Source organism: Myotis myotis, unplaced genomic scaffold (genome assembly GCF_014108235.1).
Source record: "Myotis myotis isolate mMyoMyo1 unplaced genomic scaffold, mMyoMyo1.p scaffold_m19_p_12, whole genome shotgun sequence".
In the NCBI taxonomy this organism is placed as follows: domain Eukaryota; kingdom Metazoa; phylum Chordata; class Mammalia; order Chiroptera; family Vespertilionidae; genus Myotis; species Myotis myotis.
The window spans coordinates 56200201-56228111 of record NW_023416316.1 but is presented as its reverse complement, the minus strand read 5'-3'; the positions used below and the strand labels follow the sequence as shown (position 1 = coordinate 56228111).

The 27911-nt window shown below is 38.8% G+C and overlaps 1 protein-coding gene across 1 annotated transcript in view; it reads right to left on the bottom strand.

Annotated features, from left to right (window-relative positions):
* CCDC171 (coiled-coil domain containing 171) overlaps positions 1-27911 on the bottom strand; it is a 252847-nt gene that overhangs the window by 175103 nt on the left and 49833 nt on the right. The window contains exons 8-10 of the mRNA XM_036331206.1: positions 26690-26850; positions 23902-24040; positions 17267-17369 (exon numbers count right to left, since the gene is read on the bottom strand). Coding sequence (XP_036187099.1) covers positions 17267-17369; positions 23902-24040; positions 26690-26850 — 403 coding nt within the window. The remainder of the gene's footprint in view (positions 1-17266; positions 17370-23901; positions 24041-26689; positions 26851-27911) is intronic.

Below are 27911 nucleotides of genomic sequence, written 5' to 3'. Positions count from 1 at the left end.
ATGTAGTTCAAAATATTAATCCAAAATAATCAAAAGTTTAGTTTCAAAAACCACTTTAAATTGACTGCTTATTGTACTACGCTTTGTAAAAAAAAAAAAAAGTAGCAAATTTTAAAATATACTTATTACAAATATATTTTATCCTATTATTTCTCCCCATAATATACATTCTAAATACTTCAATAGACAACACATTTCAACAAAGATAATTTTTTTAAAAGATAATTTTTTAAAAGCATTCATAGGATATGTTTTATTATTCATTGATTCATTAAATCAACTAATTTACTGAATTACTATTATGTACTAATCCTAGGCATTAGGCTCATGGAAGTAAACAAGATTGGTACAGTCTCTGTGCTCACAGAATTTACAGTCTAAAAAGAGGAGAGACAGTAAACAAATAATTACATAAAATCATTCATCCATTCTTCAAGTATACAATTGTATACAACTTAGGGGGAATAAGAAAAAACACAGTAATAAAGGAAAGAAAGGAAAAAAAAGAGGGAAATATTTGGTTAAAGATAGACCAACTTTATTCACCTCAGAGTATTGATGACTTTTAGTAGTTTAATCTTAGACAAGATTTTATAAATAAATTTATTACATTCATCATAGTAGAATTTAAATACTATCTTAAGTATGGATATACCTCAGATTTTCCTAAACAGAAGAACGTAAACTTAAAATACAAAGGCAATATGGAAACAACACATATCCCAGCCAGGAAGGAAAAAAACGACACTGCTGTAAGCCATAATAATGGAGAAGACAATACTCTATAATGACTATGAGTTGAAAAGACAACTCATTAAAAATTTTATTAAAGGTCTAAGCAAATATATATTTATAAAATTGCTCTCTTGCACAAGATTTTTAAAAAGTAATATATAATTCTTTTCTTTTGCTACTACACAAGTAGGCCATGAATAAATCATTAAAGGACACTAAAATCTGCTAGCATTTATAATAAGGGAGAAAACTTCCTCTTAGAAATTCAGGAAAATAAAATCATCTTAATATGAATGTTGAGGGGTAAGGAACAAAATGCCCTCTCCTAACTGACCCATACACATTCTTATATTCTACATAAAATAAAGTTTCATTTCTTTTTTTTAAATATATTTTATTGATTTTTTTACAGAGAGGAAGGAAGAGAGATAGAGAGTTAGAAACATCGATCAGAGAGAAACATCGATCAGCTGCCTCCTGCACACCTCCTACTGGGAATGTGCCCTCAACCAAGGTACGTGCCCTTGACCGGAATCGAACATGGGATCTTTCAGTCTGCAGGCCGACACTCCATCCACTGAGCCAAACTGGTCAGGGCAAGTTTCATTTCTTTGTCTGAAAATGTTTATGCAATAAAGTTCAGTTGAAATACAAAGGATGTTTTATGTCCCAACCACATCCATTATAAAAAGACTAGTGGCTCAGTGCATGGATTCATGCACATTGAAAGGAAACTAATTAGAAGAAATATTTTAATATCACTATTCGACCTTTATAATAGAATTCACGATCGACAATGACAGATCGAAACGCACGTGTGTGATTGGCACCAGCAAGAGCTTTATATGTATTGTGCATGCGCGAATCAATGTTTATTTTTAAGCTAGAGGCCCAGTGCACAGATTCGTGCACTAGTGGGGTCCCTCAGCCTGGCCTGCACCCTCTCGCAATCCAGGACCCCTTGGGGGATGTCGGAGAGCCAGTTTCAGCTTGATCCCCGCAGGCCAGGCCGAGGGACCCCACTGGTGCACAAATCCCTGCACCAGGCCTCTACTATGCATATAAGATCTTTGGTTAATCTCTTCCCGCCCTCCCTTCTCTCCCCTTCCCTCTGAGATTCATCAGTCTGTTCCTTGTTTCCATGCCTGTGGTTTCAGCTTCTGCATTGAGCATCTGTTCCCTGGTGGTCAGTGCGCATCATAGCTACCAGCCGGTCGGTCAGTCAGACAGATGTATGGTGGGCCGCTTAGCCTTTTATATAGAGATATACTTATTGGTCCCTTTACATGGCAAAATGCTTATAAATAAAAAGGAAGGATCACTCAGGACCCTGGACCTTACTGACTGATTTAATTTAATCTAATAATATTCTAATCACTGCACTATGGCCACCCAAAAAAATAAGCTATTGAAGTTTTCCTATCAAAGTGAAGTCTAAAAATTTTTTTTGAATAGTGGTCATAAACAGCTTTTCAAAAGTCAAAGTCCAAATGAACAAAAGAATGCTTCAGAACACTTTGTACTTCCGTAACACCAACTGAAAATCTTCTGGGTTTATTTGACCCTCACCCTGTATGTGTGTGTCTCCGACATGGGCACCAGCCTGCATTTTCACATCATCCTGCCTGTTTCAATCTCTCTCACTTTTAAGTACATGTCACCCCGATAATCTTTTCAAGCTCACAGGAGGGAGCAGGGAGATTCCAAGCCCTCTATTTAAATGTTTCCCTTTAGACAATCTCAAAAACTAAGTGTTTTTATATGACTCAGGTAAACCACTATTTTTCAAGTTGGTGTTATTATCTCAGTAACCTACCGTTCCACAATAGAAACAGTAAGTTGCAATGAATGAGGTGACTCTCTCTCCCCCACCTTCTCAAGCATTGTCTTACCTACTTTAGTCTCCTGAAAGACCCCTAACGGGAAAAATTAATCAAGAGAGAAGATGAGAAAAAGGACTGAGCTTAAAAAAAAAAGAAAGTATGGGTTCTCAAAGAAGCATGCAACCCTTTACCAGGGCAATCATGCACTAGGGAAGGGAAGCTAACCAGACTTATGAGGGTAACTGGACACTAAAATGCTACTGTGGTTCACTAGTTAGGGTAGGAGTTTATAGCGGCCAAGTGATTAAGTGAGTTTTGGCTAAGGTCTGTCTCCAGTGGACCTAGAAGATACTTGAACCCACCTCACAGTTATGTCCCCAGTTTGGAATGCATAGTTAGAAAAGATAAATGCAGAAACTGACACACTATCCATACTGGTTACCTGACCCATGGAGAGAGGGACTTACAGGGGGATAAAAAGCAAATGGAAGTTACTAGAACTCTTACCTAGGAAAATAATAAGTCAAAAGCAATGCCATATTCCTTGAGAGACTTCAGAGATTAGTGCCTCTTTTAAGGATTTAGACGATAAAAGGGTGGTTATTCCAACCACACCAGCATTCAATTCACCTATCTGGTTTCTGCAGAATATAGATGGATGTTAGAGAATGACAGTAAATTACTGCAAGCATAATCACATTGACTCCAATTTAGATGCACTTAAAGATGTAGTTTTTTTTTTAAGATGTAGTTTTGTTGTTAGAGGAAAACAGTACATTTCTTTTTTTTTTAATTAAATCTTTATTGTTCAGATTATTACATTTGTTCCTCTTTTTTCCCCCCATAACTTCCCTCCCCCCAGTTCCCGCCCCACCCTCCGTCCTCCCAACCCACTGTCCTCATCCATAGGTGCACGATTTTTGTCCAGTCTCTTCCCACATCTCCCACACCCCTTCCCCACCCCCAAGAATAGTCAGTCCATTCGCTTTCTATGTCCCTGATTCTATTATAATCACCAGATTATTTATTCACTTGATTCTTAGATTCACTTGTTGATAGATTCATGTTTGTTGTTCATAATTTGTATCTTTACCTTTTTCTTCTTCTTCCTCTTCTTAAAGAATACCTTTCAGCATTTCATCTAATACTGGTTTGGTGGTGATGAACTCCTTTAGCTTTTCCTTATCTGTGAAGCTCTTTATCTGACCTTCAATTCTGAATGATAGCTTTGCTGGATAAAGTAATCTTGGTTATAGGTTCTTGGTATTCATCACTTTGAATATTTCTTGCCACTCCCTTCTGGCCTGCAAAGTTTTTGTTGAGAAATCCGCTGACAGTCGTATGGGTATTCCCTTGTAGGTAACTGAGTTTCTTTCTCTTGCTGCTTTTAAGATTCTCTCTTTGTCTTTTGCTCTTGGCATTTTAATTATGATGTGTCTTGGTGTGGTCCTCTTTGGATTCCTTTTGTTTGGGGTTCTCTGCGCTTCCTGGACCTACAAGTCTATTTCTTTCACCAGGTGGGGGAGGTTTTCTGTCATTATTTCTTCAAATAGGTTTTCAATATCTTGCTCTCTCTCATCTTCTGGCACCCCTATAATTCTGATGTTGGTACGCTTGAAGCTGTCCCAGAGGCTCCTTACACTATCTTCGTATTTTCGGATTCTTTTTTCATTTTGCTTTTCTGGTTGGGTGTTTTTTGCTTCTTTGCATTTCAAATCTTTGCCTTGATTCTTGCGCTCCTCTGTTCTGCTGTTGGGTGCCTGTATAATATTCTTTATTTCAGTCCGTGTATGCTTAATTTCTAGTTGGTTCTTTATCATAACATCGAGGGTCTCATTAGATTTCTTGAGGATCTCACTACATTTATCGGCGGCTTCTAGACAGTTCTTAAGAGACCTTAAAAGTGTGGTTCTGAACTCAATATTCTCCATTGGCAGTTTTGTCCTGTTTCTTTGTCTCCGCATTTTTTATGCTTTCTTGGTGCACCCCCTAGTGGTCTTTGTGCGCAGTCTTGTTGTAGTTAAGCCTTGATTGTTGTCGGCAATACGGGGGGTGATTTGATCTCCAGGCTAACTGGCTATGAGAGTCCGCTGTGTCTTCAGTGGGAGAGCTTCTGTGCTGGATCTCTAGGGCGGTGCTAATCTAGCGTTTGCCTGAGGCTATCCGGCAAATGGCTCTGCGCAGGGCTTGGGCGGGGCGGGTCCCTGGGGATCTACAGGGCGGGCTGGAGCGAGCAGTTATGGCTGCTCTCAGTCCCGTCCCTAGGGGTTTTGCCTCACAGAGTCCCAGCAACCGCTGCAAACTTTGGAGAGAAAGCTGCCTTCGAGTTCCGACAGAAGCCAGACAGTCCCGCTTCTCCCGTTTGAGTCTGGGTCCCTAGAGACTCGCCCAGATCTGGAGCTCAGAGTCTGAAACTCCCTCCCGATTGAAAACAACAACCGTGCCCTCCACCTCCAGCCCGCTCCGCGTGCACTCCGCACCTTAGTATTTCACTTCAGCACTGCGCCTTCTATGAGTCTGGGTATGATACTCTCTTTCCTCCTAGTTGTAGAATTTCCACTCAGCCAGCCTTCCTGTGGTTCTGGATGATGTCCATTCCGTCGTTTAGTTGTTTTTTGAAGTGGTTGTTCGAGGCAGCAATCTCCGGCGTTAACCTACGCCGCCATCTTGGTTTCTCTGACATTTCTTGACAGCTTAGAATGAAGCTATTTCTTTTATTCTTTTAATAAAACCCACCAAAACAGTTTCTTTCAACTGACAAGGCCAGCAATATACCTTGACTGCCCTACCACAGAGCTATAGCAACTCTAGCCCTCTATCATAATCTACTCTGTAGAAATCTGGATCAACTCTCCATTCCAGGCATCATATGTTCCACTTAGGTCTCTACCAAGACATCATTCTGATTGCTCGAGTTCAAGCAAATCAAGTTTGGCAGGTCCTTAGAGGTGAATCTAGAGTGAACTTTTAAGATTTGGGAACAGAGCAAGCCATCCTCTACAAATAACTATTCTCCTCTTGAAAATCAGCTTTAGACTTGACAGGCTACCAGTCCTCAGCAGATGCTGCATTCGTGGCCACCATTGTACCATGAGTTGTCCATCATAAAATGCTTATTGTCTGATCTACGAACCCATAATCTGAACATACACAACAGCACTCTATCATAAAGTGAAAGTGTGTATACAAAACTGGGTCCAAGCAAGTCCTAAAGGCACAAGTAAGTTGCAGGAGCAAGTAGTACAGATTCCCATGAGCCCTATTCTTGTTACATTGCTTGCTCTCTCTTAACCCAAATCCTGGACCCATGAAAAGTTTTCTATGATCAGTTGGCTAATGAAGAAAAATATGGGCTTCATATATACTAGATGGTTCTGTATGATAAGCTGACACTACTTGAAAGTAGACAGTTGCAGCACTACAGCTCCACTCAAGGGTGACCCTGAGGAAAGTGGTGAAGTAAAATCCTCCCAGTATATAGAACTTCAAGTAATAAACCTAATTACCATTTTTCCTGAAATGAGACATGATCAAAGGTAAAAAATATACACCAACTTATGGGTAGTAGTTAACAGTTTGGCTGAATAGTCAGGGACTCGAAGAGATCACAATTAGAAAATTGGTAATAAGGTAGTCTAGGCAAGAGTATGTGTGTGGATAAACCTCTTCAAATGGTCATTATGCCCAGATCAACTTCCGTATCTTAATAATCAGGAGACCAAGATGAAGCATTCTGTGGATGTCAGCCAGCATCTTTTCCCAGCCACCACTGTCCATACAGCAACAGAGTCAGGGATGAAAATGGAATCATGGCAGCAAGGATGAATAATACATGAGCCCAGCAACATGGACTTCCATTCACCAAGACTGATAGGATTACAACCCCTGTTGAATGTCAAATCTATCAATAGCAAAGACAAACACTAAACCCATAGCCTGGCATTATTTTCTAGGTTGACCAGCCAGCCACTTGGTGGCAAAGCTAATTATACTATGTCACTTCCATCATGGAATGAGCAATGCTTAATTCTTACTAAGGAGGAATTACTCTAGATATAGATTTTTCTTCCCTAATCATAATATTTCTGCTGAAATCAACATCCATGAATTTATAAAATACCTTGGTCACCATTATGTATTCCACATAGCACTGCTTCTGACTAGGGAACTTAATTTTATAGCAAATTAAATATGGAAATCGTCTAATTTTCATAGAATTCCTGTGTTTATCATCCCTCAGAAGTAGCTGGCATACAGAATAGCAGAATGGCCTTTTGAAGATTCATGGTGCTGGATAGATGGCAACACTCTATAGAACACAGGTAATATCCTTCAGGATATAGTATATGCTCTGTGCCAGCAATTGATACATGCTGTGTTTCTCCCATAACCAGGATTCACAGATCCTGGAATCAAATATTGGAAAAGGGAGTGGCTCATCTCACTATTACATCTAATGGTCCACTAGTGAAATGTCTGCTTCCCATCCCAGAAACTATGGGCTCTATTGGTCTAAATCTTAATTCCCAAAGAAGAAAGGCTTCCGCCATGGGACACAGCAGTAACTACATTAAAATAGAAGCTGAGAATGTCACCTGGTTATTTCTGGGCTCCTTATGCCAGGAAACCAAAAAACAAAGAAGGTTCTTCTGTACCAGAATAATTAGTCTTGATTATCAAGGGAAAATTGGTCATGAGAAAGAGTATGTCTAGAATGCAAGACAGCCCATGGGGCACCTACTAGTACATTCATGTTCTGTGATAAAAGTTAATAGACCAACAATCCCACTTTAGGGAATACATCCAAAAGAATTGAAAGCAGGGTCTTGAAAAAATATTTGTACATACATGTTCATACCAGCACTATTTATAATAGCCAAGAGGTGCAAGCAACCCAAACTTCCATCAATGGATGAATGGATAAGCAAAATGTGATATATACATACAATGGAATGTTAGTGAGCCTTAATAAAGAAAAAACTCCTGTCACGTGCTATAGAACACTGGAACCTTCAGGACACTATGCTAAGTGAAACAGGCCAATCACAAAAAGACAAATATGTATGTTCCTACTACATGAACTAAAGTAGTCAAATTCATAAAAGCAGAAAGTATAATGGTGGTTATTGGCAAGTGGAAGAAGAAAGAAAAGAAAATATGATAGTTAATTTTGTATGTACACTTAACTGGGCCATGAACCCAGATTTTTAGTTAAACATTATTACTGGCCCTAGCCAGTTTGGCTCAGTGGATAGAGCATCAGCCCTCAGACTGAAGGGACCCAGGTTCGATTCCAGTCAAGGACATGTACCTTGGTCGCAAGCTCAATCCGCAGTCAGGACCATGTAGGAGGGAACCAATTGATGTGTCTCTCTCACATCAACGTTTCTCTCTCTCTATCTCTACCCATTCCTTTCACTCTCTCTAAAATAATCAATGGAAAAATATCCTCGGGTGAGGATTAATAACAACAACAAAAAGAGTATTTCTGGGTGTGTCTACAAGGATGTTTCTGGATGAGACTGACATCTGAATCAACAGACTGGGTAAAGCAGATTGCCCTCCCCAATGTAGGTGGGACTCATCCAATTCTTTGAAGGCCTGAATGGAATAAAAGGCTAAGTAAGAATGAATTCTTTCTCTCTGACTGTTTTCAAGCTGGACATCAGTCTTCTCCTGCCTTTAGATTTAGACTCTAACTGGAACTCAACCATCGGCTCTTCTGGTTCTTAGGACTTCAGAGTCAGACTGGAACTATACCATCAACTCTCCTAGGTATCTAGTTTGTCCAAGGCAGATTTTGGATTTCTCAGCCACCATAACCATGTAATTAATTAATTATCCCATTAAAGAATGTTGAGTATTCTCAGTTAAGTCACTCCCTTGGATTTCACAAACTTAAGCTATTACCACGATAAAGTAGGGCAAGTTTGTTTTGTAAACTTCAGTGAATTTGGAGAAGGGAAAAGAGAAGAAATTGGCAAATGACACCAAAAGAGACCATGACACCATGTGCTGCTGTTATAGGCATTCTCAGCTTCTCCATAATATTAATCTCTAGTTAAAATGTACCAGCCACGAGGTTCACCAAAACAATTAAAATTCTCAAGAAAATACAAGTTTGAGGCAATAATCCTTTATTAAAGGAAGAGAGGGCAGTTTCAGGGACTGCTGCTGAAAAAATCTTATCCTGATTTTCCCAACAGCAATCCCTGAAATTGCCCAATTTCCAGGTGATATACACATGCCTAAAGGCATCAAATACTGTTACTATTATTTCCTAGGGTACCTTCAGCCACTCCAGCAGAAAAAAAGAAATACCTCTGGAATAGTACAAATCACTTCCACAAGGGACGAATTTCTTCCAGCTGCCAAACTGGAGGGCTCCATCTCAGTCAACACAAAAGTCAATCACCCTGAGGAGGATCCAAGACTGAGACATAACAAAAACTTACTTTTATGAACCAAATGACAGAAAAGCCACATTCTATAGGTTTGCTAGCATCCTCAGGTAGAGGTGAAATTGTATTAGAAGAAACACTCAAGGCAGAAAGACTACTTGGATTCAAAGTGGGAAAAGATTTCTCCCCATACACATCCTACTATAAGAATTTCCATCAGGAAAGAAATGAGATATGAACAACTAGAGTACTTCAACTTCAGTGGAAAGTAGAAATAGGAAAAAAAATGACCCTGATCAAATAAATTGAGACTATCTTGTCTAATGAGAATAGGCAATTAAGATGACATTTCTATGATCCATGTAAGATTGTATATCTTTTCTTGAAGGTTATTCTTCCAGGTGACTGTGTAGGTTGCTAACCCAAAGAATGCTGTAATTTAAAGAGTCTATGGCTATCTTTATAACCTCAAATATTTAATTCAAATGTAATATAGACCTTCAATCTGATATTAATTCAATCACACTTTTATTCATTCACATTCAAAAAATATTAATTGAGTGCCTGCATTGCACCAAGTATTGCCCTAGATGTTTAAAACACATTAGTAGAGAAAACCATGATGGCAGCATAGGTTAACGCCAGAGTTTGCTGCCTCAAACAACCACTTCAAAAATACAACTAAAAGACGGAACGGACATCATCCAGAACCACAGGAAGGCTGGGTGAGTGGAAGTTTTACAACTAGGAGGAAAGAGAATAGCATACCAAGACTCAGAGGAGGCGCAGTGCAGAAGTCAAATACTAAGGTGCGGAGTGCATGCGGAGCGGACTGGCAGCTGAGGGCGCGGTTGTCTGTTTCAATTGGGAGGGAGTCTCAGGTTCTGAGCTCCAGTTCCGGGCGAGTCTCTAGGGACCCAGACTCAAACGGGACAAGCGGGACTGTTTGGCTTTGGTCGGAACTCGAAGGCAGCATTCTCTCCGAGGTTTGCAGCGGTTGCTGGGCCTCTGAGAGGCAGAGACCCTGGGGATGGGACTGAGAGCAGACATAACTGCTCGCTCCACCCGCCCGGTTGATCCCCTGGGACCAGCCCCACCCAAGCCCTGCACAGAGGCATTTGCCGGATAGCCTCAGGCAAAGGCTAGATTAGCACCTCCCTAGAGGACAGAAGTTCTCTCACTGCAGACACAGCTGATTCTCACAGCCACTTGGCCTGGAAGTCAAATCCCACCTAGTATTACCTACAATAATCAAGGCTTAACTACAACAAGACTGCGCACAGAGACCACTAGGTGGTGCACCAAGAAAACATTAAAAAATGCGGAGACAAAGAAACTGATGCAAATGTCAGAAATGGAAGATATAGAGCTCAAAACCACACTTTTAAGGTCTTTCAATAATTTTCTAGAAACTGCCAATAAATGTAGTGAGATCCTCAAGAAATCTAATGAGACCCTCGACGTTGTGATAAAGAACCAACTAGAAATTAAGCATACACGGACTGAAATAAAGAATATTATACAGACTCCCAACAGCAGACCAGAGGAGCGCAATAATCAGGACAAAGATTTGAAATGCAAAGAAGCAAAAAACACCCAACCAGAAAAGCAAAATGAAAAAAGAATCCGAAAATACGAAGATAGTGTAAGGAGCCTCTGGGACAGCTTCAAGCGTACCAACATCAGAATTATAGGGGTGCCAGAAGATGAGAGAGAGCAAGATATTGAAAACCTATTTGAAGAAATAATGACAGAAAACCTCCCCCACCTGGTGAAAGAAATAGACTTGCAGGTCCAGGAAGCGCAGAGAACCCCAAACAAAAGGAATCCAAAGAGGACCACACCAAGACACATCATAATTAAAATGCCAAGAGCAAAAGACAAAGAGAGAATCTTAAAAGCAGCAAGAGAAAGAAACTCAGTTACCTACAAGGGAATACCCATACGACTGTCAGCGGATTTCTCAACAAAAACTTTGCAGGCCAGAAGGGAGTGGCAAGAAATATTCAAAGTGATGAATACCAAGAACCTATAACCAAGATTACTTTATCCAGCAAAGCTATCATTCAGAATTGAAGGTCAGATAAAGAGCTTCACAGATAAGGAAAAGCTAAAGGAGTTCATTGCCGGGGTCCAGCCCCAGCAGGTCCAGGGGTCCCCAAAGGTGTAGACAGAGTCGGCGAAGAAGGAAGGACACGGAGACAGTGTTCAGTTGATCAGCAGCCTAGCCAGGATCTCCAGCCAGGATCTCCAGCCAAGTTCTGGTCTGGATCTCCAGAGAGGTTCTGGTTAGGATCTCCAGCCAGGTTCTGTAGCCATGTTCCCTCGCTAGGTTCTTCAGCCAGGTTCTGTCCAGGTTCTCCAGCCAGGTTCAGTCACCAGGTTCTAGTCAGGTTCTCTTGCCAATTTCTGTAGTCAGGTTCAGTCCAGGATCTTTTACCATGTTCTCTCCAGCGAAGTTCTTCTGTCTCTAGAGAATGTTCTGTGTAGGTTCTGTGCCTAGGTTCCGTCTCTCGATTCTGTGTCGAGGTTCTGAGTGTAGGTTCTGTCTTCTTCTGTCTGTGTTCTAAGCTCTGTATTCTAAGTTCTGTGTTCTAAGTTCTGTGTTCTAAGTTCTGTCTCTTGCTGTCTTATTACATCTGTATTTATACCAGTTGATTCAATCCTATCAATCTCTATTACAAAGGTTAGGGCGTTTCTTATCTTCATTCCAGGGAGTAAAGATTATGTAGCTTAAGCATGATTGTTCGTAGTTAAAGTGATTAATTACCCACCTGGCACTAGTTAAGAGGTTTTATTCCCTCCCTAACTTCAGGGGAAAATCCCTACCTGGGGAAACAACCTTTCTCAGAGACCTTGGTTAAAACACATAGTGCCAAGAAGGTGAGCAAACATATTAAGAACAGTATGCCATATATGCCAGGTCCTTTGAAACAGCAAGGATGGACCGGCTCCCGGCAAATTCCCCCTTTTTTATTTTTTTAAAAGGAGGCATTGAAAAGAAAAAAAAAAACCCAAATGCTCTCTTGTATCCATTTTAAGAGTAGGATTGGCGCTTTCCGCTATTACCTGAGGCCTGATCTATCACCCCAGGGAGAGCTTGCCAATCCTGCACTTTCCCGGGGTGGAAAGGCTGCAGTGGGGTTAAGGATAAGGCTCCTTGGGCCTACCTCTTCCCATGCCTTTACATTTACCTTTCCTTCCTCAGAAAAGCACGGACATACTTCTTGTATAAAACGTTCTGTCTGACTAGGAGTAACCTTAATTCCTCTGCTAGCAAGCATATGTGTTAAAAGATCAATACAGAGTCTTATTTCTTTAGACTCAGTATGGCACATCTTCTTAATCTAAAGATCAATACAGAGTCTTCTTTCTTTGGACTCAGTATGGCACTTCTCAATCTAAGAATCAATACAAAGTCTTCTTTCTTTGGACTCAGTATGGCACATCTTCTCAATCTAAGTTCTGTACTACCCACCTTCTTACCCTACTTATCCTCTATAGGGGGGTCTGAAGTACCCTGGTGGAGTCCTATCCGTCCCGAATGTGGGGGTTCTCAATGGGGGGGGGCTTACCTAGGGGAATCCTGTTCCAGGGGTTCCCAAAGGTGTGGACGGAGTCGGCGAAGACTATCCACCCTCTTCCTACGGTGGAGTCCTATCCATCCCGAGAGTGGGGCTTACCTAGGGGTCCCTGTTCGGGCGCCATATGCCGGGGTCCAACCCCAGCAGGTCCAGGGGTCCCCAAAGGTGTGGACAGAGTCGGCGAAGAAGGAATGACACGGAGACAGTGTTCAGTTGATCAGCAGCCTAGCCAGGATCTCCAGCCAAGTTCTGGTCTGGATCTCCAGCAAAGTTCTGGTTAGGATCTCCAGCCAGGTTCTGTGTCCATGTTCTCTTGCTAGGTTCTCCAGGTTCTCCAGCCAGGTTCTGTAGCCATGTTCCCTCGCTAGGTTCTCCAGCCAGGTTCTGTGTCCATGTTCTCTTGCTAGGTTCTCCAGCCAGGTTCCCCAGGTTCCCCAGCCAGGTTCGGTCACCAGATTCTGTAGCCAGGTCCTGTCCAGGATCTTTTGCCAGGTTCTCTCCAGCGAAGTTCTTCTGTTTGTAGGTTCTGTGTAGGTTCTGTCTTCTGAGTTCTGTGTTCTAGGTTCTGTCTCTTGCTGTCTTATTACATCTGTATTTATACCAGTTGATTCAATCCTATCAATCTCTATTACAAAGGTTAGGGCGTTTCTTATCTTCATTCCAGGGAGTAAAGATTATGTAGCTTAAGCATGATTGTTCGTAGTTAAAGTGATTAATTACCCACCTGGCACTAGTTAAGAGGTTTTATTCCCTCCCTAACTTCAGGGGAAAATCCCTACCTGGGGAAACAACCTTTCTCAGAGACCTTGGTTAAAACACATAGTGCCAAGAAGGTGAGCAAACATATTAAGAACAGTATGCCATATATGCCAGGTCCTTTGAAACAGCAAGGATGGACCGGCTCCCGGCAGTTCATCACTACCAAACCAGTATTAGATGAAATGCTGAAAGGTACCTTTAAGAAGAGGAAGAAGAAGAAAAAGGTAAAGATACAAATTATGAACAACAAATATGCATCTATCAACAAGTGAATCTAAGAATCACGTGAATAAATAATCTGATGAACAGAATGAACTGGTGATTATAATAGAATCAGGGACATAGAAAGGGAATGGACTGACTATTCTTGGGGGGGGGGGGAAGGGGTGTGGGAGATGCGGGAAGAGACTGGACAAAAATCGTGCACCTATGGATGAGGACAGTGGGTGAGGAGTGAGGACGGAGGGTGGGGCAGGAACTGGGAGGAGGGGAGTTATGGGGGGAAAAAGAGGAACAAATATAATAATCTGAATAAAGATTTAATTTAAAAAAAAAACACATTAGTAAATAAAAGAGATAAATACCCTCGCCCTCATCTATAAAAATTAACCTATGATGGTTAGTTTTATGTGTCAACTTGACTGGGCTAAGGATGCAATATAGCTGATTTGTCTAGGTTTGTCTGTGAGGGTATTTTGGAAGAGGTTAGCATTTGAATAAGTTGACTGAATAAAGAAGATGTGCCCTCACCAATATGGGCAGACATTATCTAACCCATTGCTCCCCTACCCACCCTCCCCAACAAGAGAACAAAAACATGGAAGAAGAGCAAATTCTCTTTCTTCTTGAGATGAGACTTCCATCTTCTTTTACCTGTGGACATCAGAACTCCTGGTTTTTGGGCGTTCCTACTCCAGGACTTACCCGGGATTATACCACCAGCTTTATTGGCTCTTCAGCTTGCCGAGTACAGACCATGGGATTTCTGAGCCTCCATAACTGAGCTATTCCTATAATAAATCTCTTCATATGTATATCTATGTGTATACAGGTAAATATAACATATATAAGATATATAAGATATGTAAGATACATATATTTCTATCCATACATACGCGTGTGTGTGTGTGTGTGTGTATTTATTTATTTATTTATTTATACAGATATATTTATCCTATTTGACTATTTCTCTGAAGAAGCCTAACAATACCTATATAATAATAAATGTGCCAAATAATATATTAGACCACAGTGCTATGGTGAGAATAAATCAGAGCAGAAAAGGGGCAGAGGTAGTGAGGCCAGTGGCATGGGAATGGTTAGTGGGTAAGCTTTCTGGAGAAGGTGAGATTTGAGCATAGATTTAAGGAAGATCATAAAGAGAGCTATGAAGACATATCTAGGTGAAGAATTTCCAGGTAGAAGAAATGGCCAGCACATCAAGGCAACAGCACCATGAGGTGTTCAAGACATAGGAGGCCAGTGTTGTCCCAATAGAGGGAGGGAGTCAAAGAATAACAGGTCAAAGGGATGATAAGGGATAGAAGCAGACCTTGTAGGGTCTGGCACACCATTGCTAGCACTTCAGCTTCTACTCTTAATGAAGTGCAGCGCCCAGCAAGGTTTAAAGCGCAGGAATGACATGCTCTAACCTAGGATTTCCAATTATCCTTCTAGTGGCTATAGAGAAAACAGACTACAGAGGAAGCAAGATGGAAGCAGAGACCAGTTAGTAAGAAGGGGAAGAGGTGCTGAAGGCATTTAGGAAACTATCACTCTGATCACTGGTGAGGAGCTCAAGGTAAATCCTCTACTTAAATAAAGTCCTTAATGTCTTGGACTAACTGAAACTTTGCCTTGTCTGCTACATGAAGATAAGGTGATGGTTACTGTTGCTTCAGAAAGATTTCTTAATATAGAGGATCACACCAAACTTGAAGGAGACAGGGAAGAGAACACCTGGCAACTCTGGGCTAAAATTCATTCAGGAAAATAATTTTCATTCATTCCATTTTAAAGAGCAAGTCAACAAACAGAAAGAAAGAAATGATTTCTACCATGATTGCTTTTCCTGGAATTGCAGGGGGGCATGGTATAGATTAAATTGAAAGGTATGAAGAGGTAATAAAAGGGAGTAAAGCACTATTGCCATAACTGCAAAACAGAGGACCTCTCTGGGAAACCCTTCCCAATATAACTAAATCAATTTTGCAGCAAATTGTTAAAGAACCTTTCACCATTAAACAACAATAGGTCTCAGTAATAAAACAGTACCAATGTAAAAGTAAATTTTATCCTTCAAAGTTTTATCAAATATATTTGAAAATTTGATATCCATATTTTTATGTCACTTGTATATACCTTGATTTTTTCCACAGTAACAACCCATGAAACACTAATGCTGTTTCGGAAAAAAATTAATAAAAACAAAGAAAGTTACACATTAATTTCATAAAAGCATTACTAAAAAATATGAAGGATTAAAGCAGACCCCAAAAATAGATAACAGCAAAGCACACTACATTTCTAATAGTTTACCAGTAGAAATGTACAATCCATCAGGTAAATGGGCCTTGGTCATATTCTTCTGCTCTTTCTAGAACAATAAAACTGCCTGAACTTGAGAGTTTCCTAAAGAACCCATTCGCTGCCCAGCTTATGTGGCTCAGTGGCTTAGCATCAATTCATGCACCAAGAGGTCGCCAGTTCAATTCCTGGTCACAGCACACGCCCAGGTTGCAGGCCCAGTCACCCGTGGGGGGCATGTAGGAGGCAGCCCATAGATGTTTCTACCTCTCTCTCTCTCTCCCTCTCCCTTCTCTCTCTAAAAAAGAAATCAATAAAATTTTAAAAACCATATTTTTAAAAATATAACTCATTTGCCAAATATCTGTTTGGTTCCTTTAAAAAACAGAGTTCTGGCCCCACCACTGTGGCTTGGTAGTTAAGCGTCAACCCATGAACCAAGAGGTCTCAGTTCAATTTCCGATTGGGGCACATGCCTGGGTTGCAGCTCAATCCCTAGTGTGGGGCTTGCAGGGGGCAGCCAATTGATGATTCTCTCTCATCATGGATGTTTCTCTCTCTCTCCCCCCTCTTCCTTCCTCTCTCTGAAATCAACAAAACATATTTTAAAAAAACAACAGAGCTTTGGAGCTCAATTTTAAAGTATAAGGAATTTAATTTTATGTGCTTTTTAAAGAATATAATAGAGTCAGAAAACAACTAAATAATTCAAGGCTGACATTATGGCAAAAGACAGCTACAGGAGAAAAGTAAAAGTATTTAAGTCAAAGCTACTACAGCACATATAATGGCATAAGCACAAAAAATAAGGAAGAAGAAATGGACAACATTCATTAGCCAACTACTGCTTTTGCTAGTTTCCAAAATATAACTACCTAATATACAATTTTTATAGTTTTTTATCATATTAAGTGCATTAATACTAAAATCAAAATATCTTACCTAAGCATTTTTATCTAGAGGGAATATATATGGCAACAGGAAATGAAGGAGAAAACTAGCTTAGAAAGCAACATGTAGAATACGCAGTGTTACAGCCTGTGTCCTACAAAACCTTTTGAATGCATGACCTTTAAGTTGCTGAAGGTTGCTTCAGAATTTGGCTCTGTTTGATCGAAACATCTGCTTCCCTTGCAGGTATACTGTAAGGACTTTTCTCTCAGTTGGTTTCAGAACACAGCAGTGAGCCCTTGTCTGTCCAATCACACAGACCCCGATACTTGTAAATCAAGTTCTGGGAGGACAACAGCAGGTCCACATTCCGTCACCCTTTCTCAGCCAGCCAGGCCAACTGACTGCTGTGAGGACTGTTCTTATCATGTCATCAAATCAAAACATGTTGAGATGAGGGACCATAAGAGGCATCTGCAGAATTCCCAAAACGCAGTGACTTTGGAACACTGACAGATGCATCTGTCATTTTATACCTTCAACTAACCTGATGTACACTGGCCCGACACAGTAAAGCTGTCCACGATCGATTCCAATTCTTTCACATTATTTTCACATGTCTCTACTAGGAAGGCCTGGTGCTTCTTAGCCTTTTAATTAAGAAAAAAAATTACACATAATAAGGTCATGCATAAGAGCTGCAGATTTTGTGTGTGAACATACATAGCACAATTAAGGATAAACAAGCTAATAACCCCATTCAAGTCCATTATTAATAAGCCTCTTTCTGTCTTAATCATGCCTTTTACTTGGCTTAATGTAATATTGGATAAGGTCTCACTTAACAATTTACTGAGGCTTTAGTGCCTGGCACTACTGTAAGTATTTTATACATAGTAATTCTTTTTACTCTTACAACAACCCTATGAGGGAAGGGCCTTTATTATACCAATTTTACAGATAAGAAAACTGAGAAACAGAAATTAAAGAACACTTTAAAAGATCACGCTGGCAGTCATGTGATAAACTGCCAGACAGTGGTCAAGAATGAATGCAGTAAGACCAATTGGAAGGAACTGTAACAGTCTACTTAAGAGGTGGTGGAAGCTTAGGCAGTAGAATGGCCAGACCTTGGTAACATTGGATTAGACGATGTTAATTGGGCTGGGCTGGGCTGGACTGCACTGGACTGGACTGGACTGCACTTGACTGGACTGGACTGCACTGGACTACACTGGACTGGACTGGACTGGATTGGATTGGATTGGATTGGATTAGGCTGGGAAACTGTTCAGATGAAAGGAGAGGCCAAGAGTGATCCCAAGTTTTTAGGTTAAGAGAACTGGGCCAATTTCAGTAGATGAGTGAGGACAGTGAAGGTGAAAAAGTCTTATTTTGGCTGTTTTCGTTTGCTTATTTTTATTTGTTTGCTTGCTTGCTTGCTTGTTTTTGGCAGGAAGTACCAGTCATGAATTCTATTTTGATCATATTACAATGGAGGTACCTTTAACACACACCCAGCAAAAGCACAATGCCTAAATAAATGGTCCTAAATAAATATTTTTGAACTAACAAAGAACAAGTAAGGTAGAAAAATATGGGAAGCATCTGGACATAATGGTGCAAAGCTCAGTAGGAAAGAGCAGGGATAGGTTTGGAAATCATCTACAGATATCACCTGAAGCCTGCCTTGAGAGTATCTGATGAGGAGAGAGAAAAGAGCTTTTTTTTTTTTTTTTTTTTTGGTGTACAGGATGACTCTCCAACCAACCAAGCCACCTGGCTAGGCTCTTAATAGCTTTTTGATGAGCAAGAAATTCTAGAATGAAAGCAGAATATATCACCTAAATAAACAAAACCCTTGGGTTAAAAACAAAGTGCCAACCAAAGATAAATACTAAGTTTCTAATTTTTGATTAACATGTTTTACCATGTGACATAAAGAATAAGTTTAGCGCCCTGACCAGGTGGCTTCGTTGGTTGGAGCACTGTCCCATACATCAAAGAGTTGAGGGTTTGATTTCTAGTCATGGCCCATGCCTAGGTTGCAGGTTTAATCCCCATTTAGAGCACATGCAAATGCAGCCAATCAATGTTTTTCTCTCTCATATAGATGTTTGAACTTTTGAAACAGTTCTGAACATATATATATATATATATATATATATATATATATATTTGATTTTTCACAGAGAGGAAGGGAGAGGGATAGAGAGTTAGAAACATCAATGAGAGAGAAACATCAATCAGCTGCCTCCTGCACATTCCCTACTGGGTATGTGCACACAACCAAGGTACATGCCCTTGACCGGAATCGAACCTGGGACGCTTGAGTCCGCAGGCCGATGCTCTATCCACTGAGCCAAACCGGTCAGGGCAATCTGAACATTTTTTAACTCTAGTAAGTTTCTGAACTTTTAACTTGAATACATTTTAAGCCATTACAAAGGAATTCTGAGTAAAACCAGGGGAGCTCTGGAACCTGTAATCAACATCACACCCATTTACTCCACAGCTCTCGCCTTCTCATACGATCTTCCACCTAGTACCTACCACTGCATACCCAGCGCATTTGTAAGGACTGAAGGAGAGCTTGCTCAGCTGAACTGAATTTGACCTGGTTAGCTTTCACAATCGTCACTATCTGCAGCTTTTCCTTTGATAATATTTATGATAGCTAATATCTCATATAATGAAATATCACCCTCCCTTATGTACCATTACAATTAATTTATTTTTCAGTAGATGGTACCTTCCAATTTGAATAAAGGGCCTTGACATACCCCTTCTTCTCTCTCTTTCTTTCCCTCTCTCTCTCTCTCTCTCTCTCTCTCTCTCTCTCTCTCTCACACACACACACACACACACAGTAGCATTTTACTTTTTCACAGGTCAAAAATGAGATTTGAATTTTCAGATACTTAATAATTTATGTCAAAATAAATTTCAAAAAGCTTTATACTAACATTATAAACTTAGAAAGCCAGACATGTAATAAGCATTTAAATGTAAATACACATATTTAATGAATATTACTTAATGTTAAATTTTTAAGAAACATTGAGAGACAGAAAGTTATATTTATAGAATCGAAAACAATGCTCATGTATAAATACTATTATTCTGGGTGAAAATAGGAATCAACACATTTTTAGTAAAATTCAGAATAGAATATTTTTAGCCCAATAGTTTCAAATACCTCCTATAAAACCAGAAGCATGTCCTTCTAAAGCAAACCTAATAGATTATTTGAAGCAAAATATTATCAAGAAGCATTAACTTTACCACAAAGCATGGCAATCAAAGCACTTTCCCAAATTCTATCTAATGCTAGCAATCATTATCATTATATAATAAGCCAAGCCCCCAAAGTATAGGGAAAATATATATATACTTGACCATTTTCAATCACAAGTTCTTCAGAGAATAAATATTCTTTGAGCAAAACCTCATGAGAACTAGAATTCCCTTTCCAATATATGATCTCTCCTAGAGCTGTAACTAAATATTACTGAGTGGCAGAAAAACAAATCTCAAGGAATGATGGACTTAAAAAAATTTCATTGTAGAAAGCACAAAGCAAGTTCTAATAATACCAATTTGAAAATGATAGCTCCCCAGCTTCAAGAGAAGCAGATAAAAAACTCACAGTAATGACTAAAAAACCCAACCGACCTGCTGAGCCTCTGGACCTTAATAAGCATGATCACTGAGCAGCCTCAACTAGAAATTGTTTTATTTAGTGCTTGATTAAATCATTATTAAACTCATAGGTTTTAAAATTAATAGTTCAATTTTAATCAAAACCTTTTAAAGTCAAATTCAATACTATATAACACAGAATACAAAACTAATTTTGTTAAATCCTTAGGTGTCCAATGTTGAAATTCTATTAATTCTGTGACATTAAAGATAATAATATACTATTCATTGACTAATCACAACTTTAATTATTAATTTCATTAAAATAAAAGAATTATTAAAATCAACTGGGTTTTAAATTTTTGACTTTTCCAAAATTATGTTCTATATTTGTATTATATCTCTTGACACTGAGGAGCTATCATTTTCCAACTGGTTTATTAGTACCTTCTTTGTCCTGACCAAGATGAACTCTATGGCCTCTTCCAGCTCTAAAAAGCTATAATATACTATATTATACAATTGTTATTACATTTTTTTTACAATTGTTATTTTTAAGTCTCAAAACTTCCTTAAGTCTTTGCATATTATTAATACTTTTATCTTACTAGCAAACCTATAGAGGAAAGAGGCTTTAATCTTCTCTTGCAATGCAACAGAGAAAATAAAAACCAAGACTTGAATAATGACCATGAACATAACCTAAACTAGAAAACAAGCTGTTACCTCAAAGGGAGAGAAAAATTACCTGTAGGTAATTGCTGCTTCCCATCTATATTCTATAAAATACTGGAACTATTATGTTCAAAAGAAATATGACTATGGGAAAGACACACTAGGGTACACAGGGTCATGAAATGTCATTAAAACAAAGTTTCATTTCCAAAACAAAAGGTAAAAGCTTCCTAAGTCATTTTCTCTTTGGTCAAAAACAATTATGAATTCAAAGCAAAAATAACAGCTAGACTTTGAGGATGCAGAAATAGAAAAAATCCGTTTTCTGTGGTTTAAACGTTTTAATTTGACAGATATCTCTTCATAGAACAAATTTTAAAAACCTGCTCCCAAAAGCCACTAATCTATTGAAAGGAAAAAAAAGGCAATATAAGAATACGTACAACAAAAATATTTTAGGAAAAATTATAGATTCTTTATTTTAAAAATTGTACTTACTATTTAGTGTAATACTATTTCCATTAAATAAATTTTCATTAAATAATTTTAAAATTTCATACTATAGTCAGGTAGAGAGGTAGAGAGCAACAGTTCCAATAAGCATAAAACAGAACAAGTTAAAAGAGAGAGCTAGAAATAGTGAAGGGAAAAAAAGAGGAGGAAAAGAAAACAGAAAGATGGAAGAAAATAAGACATGAAGTTAGAGGGTTAAGTGAAATGAAAAATGAAGAGAAAACTATAGTTATGTTGAACCATATAAACTGCAAATCATTTAGGCTGCAAGCTGAATAAGTTTTTTGAACATCCCTTTAGCTCCTTTGCAAAGAACTATTCACAGATTTTCAACTGCTTTTAGTAATGCATCAAGCTTTGAGGAAATAACCCACAATCTTCATCACTATGATAAAACAATCGTGTTTTATATGATGACTGCCAAGGGCCCACACAAGCAGACAGAGGTTGCTAGTACGCTACAATTTACCTTATTTCAGATCATTTACCAACTTGTAAATGTTAAAAAATAAAAACCTGTTGGCACCAAGTAAATTTTTTCAACCACAAAGCGCCCATACCTCAGAGGTCTTCTTTTATTTTGTATCTAGTCAGCGGAGTGCTGGAAGGCTAGAATTGGGAGGGAGGATGCATGCAACTTATATTGGCGACTGTATTCTTTGCTGTTACATTCCCAGTTTTCACTGTTGCTCACTTTCTAAACCATTTAGTACAGTGTCTAATAAGCAAGCAGACCAAATCCAAGACTCAGCTCAATAACTCTGACATGTTTTTATCCACCACTGACTCAGCTTCCTGAATCAGGAGTTAAGAGATGGAACAGCCCATGAAATTTAGGGTAGCACCTAATAGGCACCAGAATATGCTACCCAGAGAGCTCTAAACTTTCTAAAACCCTACATCCCAAATACTTAAACAACAAATTCAACCACAGAGGAAACAATATCAACCCCTGGATCAGAACACATTGACTCTTTTGAGTTGAGTGGAGAATGTATATAAAGCTGGATCATTTGAAAATTACAGCGTTTCAATTTTATACCATCTTTACCTCTTAACCTGGGCAGCATTGATTTGGCCACCACTTCTTGCTATAACCCAAAGTTTTTTAACAAGGAGAAAAAATACTTATTTCCCTCAATAACTGATATCACTAAGAGTTATGAGATTTGGTTGAAATTGAAGTAGCCAAAGAGGAAATAGGGCATTACTGTACACCTTGTGCCCTCCCTGTTAGGGTTCCCAGCAAACTGCAGAGTAGGAGTATGTTGCATCAGCCCAGCCAGTGTGGCTCAGTGGCTGGCCTATGAACCAGGAGGTCTTGGTTAAATTCCAGTTTAAATCCACCTAGCATATGTTTCTTGAGGCAAGTACCATAGTGTAATCTTGGCATATGGGATGATTTACGTTAAACTCAATGCATTCGCAATTTTTAGGACACATCAGATTTTGGTGAGTACTATTTTAAAGATGCTAAACAAAGTACTAAAGAAATACAAAGTGGGGAAGGGGCAGGATTCTCAGTTAAGGTGGATAATAAAGTAGGGAAAGAGAGAATGATGGATAGCTTCACAGGTTGCAAGGTTATCAGAGCGGAGTGTTAAAGGATATACAGGAACTTGTAAATAAAAAAAAGAGAGAGGGAGCATTTTAATCAATGTGGGTCAAAGAAAAAGACAACTTGAATAAAAGCAAGAAGATATGATCATGCCTATGCGTTTAGGAAGCCAAGGACTCTACTGTGGCTGGAGTAAGGCAATGGTGGAAGAAGAAGCTGGAAAAGTTCACATGGAGCCCAAAGAAAAGGGCCTTAGACAAGAAGCTGGACTTTATTCTGAAAGCAACACGGAGGCATTGATGATTTTTTTAATAAAGGGTGACAAGAACAGATCAATATTTTAAAAAGACAAACTTGGTGATGGTGTAAAAGCTAGTTTATTGCGGAATGGAAACAAAGTTATCAGGTACAAAATCATTACAAAAGGGAGTCTTTTAACTCATTAGATCTGTTAATTATAAATCCTGATACATGCCCCCCCTCCCATTCACCTAGGTAACATTGTTTTATGCACCTAAAAATAAATGAAAAGATAAGTAAAAACCACAGAATAAATTTTAAAACATTCTAAGATTCAATTTTCACAAATTCAATTAGTTTTCCCAATAATTCCAAAAAGGAGAGGTTTTATTATGTACATCTTAGTTGTAATCAGCATATCTAGTTTTGAAATTTTATAACAATGTAACTAAAATTACTTTCATACTATTATCTCATAGCATGCTGTGAGAAAAAGCCTGTTAAACATCAAATATGACCCAATAAAATAATTGCCATAGGGTTTTTATCCTTACCATTACAAGTTCTTCCTGTAATTCACTGCAACTTTTTTCATTATACTGAAGTCTCTTTGAAAGGTCTGTAATTACTTTCTTCTGCTCCTCAATCTCTTCATTTAGTTTCTTGTTTTTGGAAAAATACTCTCTTTCTAATCTGAAAAGTTAAAGTGTTGGAGCAAGTTTTTCAAATATGCTTTTATCAAGTCCTATTACACACCTTTCAGACAAGAGACAGGTGTACTTTCAAGACAAAAGGCTTTACTAGGTCACCTCCTATTTTTGCAAATAAAAAGGGTTGCACATTCTTAAATATCTTATGTTAGCAGATATTTGTATATGCCCAACTGTACAAGCAAGATATGTTTAGTGTTGATTTGGTCCACAGGCATGGAAGTATGGAACAGAATGACAGATCTCAGAGGGGAGGAGAGTAAAGAGGATGGGAAGAGATTAACCAAAGAATATACCAATATATGCATATATACCTAACCCATATATACAGACAATAGTGTCGGAAAGTCTGGGGTGGAGTAGGGCCTGGGTGGAGGAGGGCAATACTGGGGAGCTGGGGTACATCTGTAATATTGTCAACAATAAATTTTTTTATTAAAATTTTCAATTAAAAATTATTGTTACTTAGAAAATATAAAATTAATGCAACTGTTATTTGGGTGTTTTTTTTTAAATAAAATCCAAAGTGAGTCCATTGAAATGAGTCCATCCTCTTGCTGCCAGGAATCTCATGTACAACCCGAAGAAGTTGGTTCCCATGCTTCTGCCAACAGCCCACCCACGGGAAGTGAGCAGGGCAGGAGCGTGCTGAAGATTAATGGGAGCCCCTGCCTCTTGGAATTCCAACAGGGAAGAGTTGAAACTTAAAAGATGGAGGATTTAGGCAAGAAAGAAAAAAAAAAGAAGGTAGAAGTAGGAAAGATACCTTCTTTCCTACCAGATTCCCATTCTATTATTTTTTTAAAGAGCTCAGCTAAGAATGTAACAACAGCCAGTGTGGTTCAATGGCTGACCTATGAACCAGGAGGCCACGATTCGATTCCCAGTTAGGGGTGTGTAGGAGGCAACTGATCCATGATTTTCTCTTATCATTGGTGTTTCTATCTCGCTCTCCCTCTCCCTTCCTCTCTGAAATCAATTAAAATATTTTTTAAAAAATTACTGGCTGAGTCCAGGGGTTATGCACATATGCATACAAGTTCTCTGAGATTGGACAGTCTGTTCCATGCTTCTATGTCTCTGAAGGCCTGGGGTGGGTGGTGGGGGTGGGCTAGGAGAAGTCAAAGGGGGGAAAAGGAAGACATGTAATACTTTCAACAATAAAGATATTTTTTAATGACTGGTCGAAAATATTACAAGCATTACTAATAAAGGTAATCACAGTGAAAGAGTTTTAAAATTTTTCAAACTCTGTCTTTCAAGTGCCATCTTTATGATTTTTGCCATACTCATAACAATTACTACTACTGAAATAATACTTTAAGTTAAATTAAGTATTGTAAAAGGAATATTTATATTACTTTTATATTACTTCTGTAAATGGAAAACCATGAACTATTTGTCATAAATAGAAACAAACATTAAAAATAAATACATAGCTCTAATTGCCAACCTATTATCATGTCCATACCAACGGTGGGAAAATAGGAGAAAATGATTTAAAATGTTTACTAATTAAAATAAATAAATTTAAAAAAATAAAATGTTTACTAATGACTTTTGGGGGGAACATATTTAAAAAGTATAAATTTCTTAAAGCATCCCACAGAACATTCCAGATAAAAGGCTGTTGGATTAAAAAAGGTTAAAATTAGTAGGAGTCAGAAAGATCATGATCTGCCACTTATTACCTGTATGTCCTTACCCTCTTAAGCCTCAATTTCCACCTCTGTAAAACGGAGGTAAGAAGAGTAGCTACCTCTTAAGGCAGCGGTTCTCAAACTGTGGTTCGCCACCCTGTGGGTCGCGACCCCTTTGGGGGTCGAACAGCCCTTTCACAGGGGTCACCTAAGACCATCAGAAAACACCTATATAATTACATATTGTTTTTGTGATTAATCTATATGCTTTAATTATGTTCACTTTGTAACAATGAAAATACATTCTCCATATCAGATATTTACATTGCAATTCATAACAGTAGCAAAATTACAGTTATGAAGTAGCAACGAAAATAATTTTATAGTTGGGGGTCACCACAACATGAGGAACTGTATTAAAGGGTTGTGGCATTAGGAAGGTTGAGAACCACTGTTTATATATGTGTTTTCCAATGGTCTTAGGTGACCCCTGTGAAAGGGTCGTTCGGCCCCCAAAGGGGTCGCGACCCACAGGTTGAGAACCGCTGTCTTACGGTGTTATATAAATTAAGGGAAATCATGCAATGCCGGGCTGGAAGTAAGCATGCATACTAGACACTAGTATAGATTACTCCTACTATTATTTCTGCAGTTTGAGAAAATCTCAAACATTATCCATCTCCTCACAGACCATTTTAGGTGGCCTAGAAATCAAGGCCTTTAAAGATACTGTATTATCTCAGCAGAGATCATATAAAATGCATTAATACATTTACTTTCTAGTGCAAGAACTGCATTCCTGAGACTACTTGGAACAGCTATGATACTTAAAAATCCAAGAGCATTTCCATATTTACCAGTATAGGGAAGCAGAGTTATAGTTTATGAAGTCCTTCACCCCCAACCTACCACTGACATTAATGGGAGCTATAGCTAACATTCACACTTATATAGGTTTCATAAACTTAGAGAATTTTATGTAAGACACTTACAAACTTAGTTTTGCAAAGCTCTCTTGTGCATTATGCTTTTCTCGCTCATATGCACTTTCAACTTCTCTGAACTCATTCTTGATCATTTCCAAATCAGCAACAGCTTCTGCTTGGCTGGCCTTTTCTACCTGCAAAGCTCCTTCAAGGTCTCGAATCCGCAACTACCAGATGAGAGAAAAGTAATTAAAGCGAGCAAGGAAATGCTAGTGGCATCAATCTCAAATTGAGTAGAATACTTTATCAACAGCAGATTATCATCCATCAAACACTTCTTTCTTTCTGCTTTGGTTTAAAAAGGGAAATAGAGAAAAGACAGTTTATTTCCTTTCTCAACAAGTTTGTTTGTTGCTGTTGTTTAAAGATTTTTTTTAATTGATTTTTAGAGAGACGAAGGGAGAGGGAGAGACCAAAAAAAAAAAAAAATCCATGTGAAAGCAGAACATTGATTGGTTGCCTCCTCTTTGCCCCCTACCAGGGATCGAGCCCACAACCCCAGCATTTTCCCTGACCAGGAATCCAACAGGCAACCTTCTGGTGCATTGGAGAACGCCCAACCAACTGAGCCACACTGGCCAGGGCTTTCTCAACATGTTTAATGAAAGCGAGGAAGAGTGGAAGAATAGTTAACTGTGCTAAGGAAAAGTAAACCAACTGAGCCACACTGGCCAGGGCTTTCTCAACATGTTTAATGAAAGCGAGGAAGAGTGGAAGAATAGTTAACTGTGCTAAGGAAAAGTAAAGGTTGGATATGATATAACCTTCCCCATCCAAGTGCCTAATTTTGACCTCCTAGTCCACTGACACTCCTTTTCTAAAATATAATAAATGTAGTGTGTGTTTTTTTAACTAAACGCAATTATTCTTCCCCTGTTTGAGAAACATCATTATATCTTTATAAGCCTAAGAAAGTTAACACATCTTTTTATTCCTGGACGCCTTCATTTTAATTCCCCTCTCAGGTTCAATCCTTCTCTTTATTATGTTCCCATAGAATTTTAGTATTTCATATTTTTATCTCTTCATCTATCTATATATCTATATAGTATTGCTGGTGATGGAATGTAAGTGCCAAAAGAAGCTCCTTCGCTTTTTATACCTGCAGCTTTTAATACACTGATAGGCAATATGTACAGGATAAACACTCAATAAATAAAGTCGCATATTTTTAATGTTTTCCAAAATAAATTCATCCCATTATTGTGGATAAAAAGAACACTCTGAT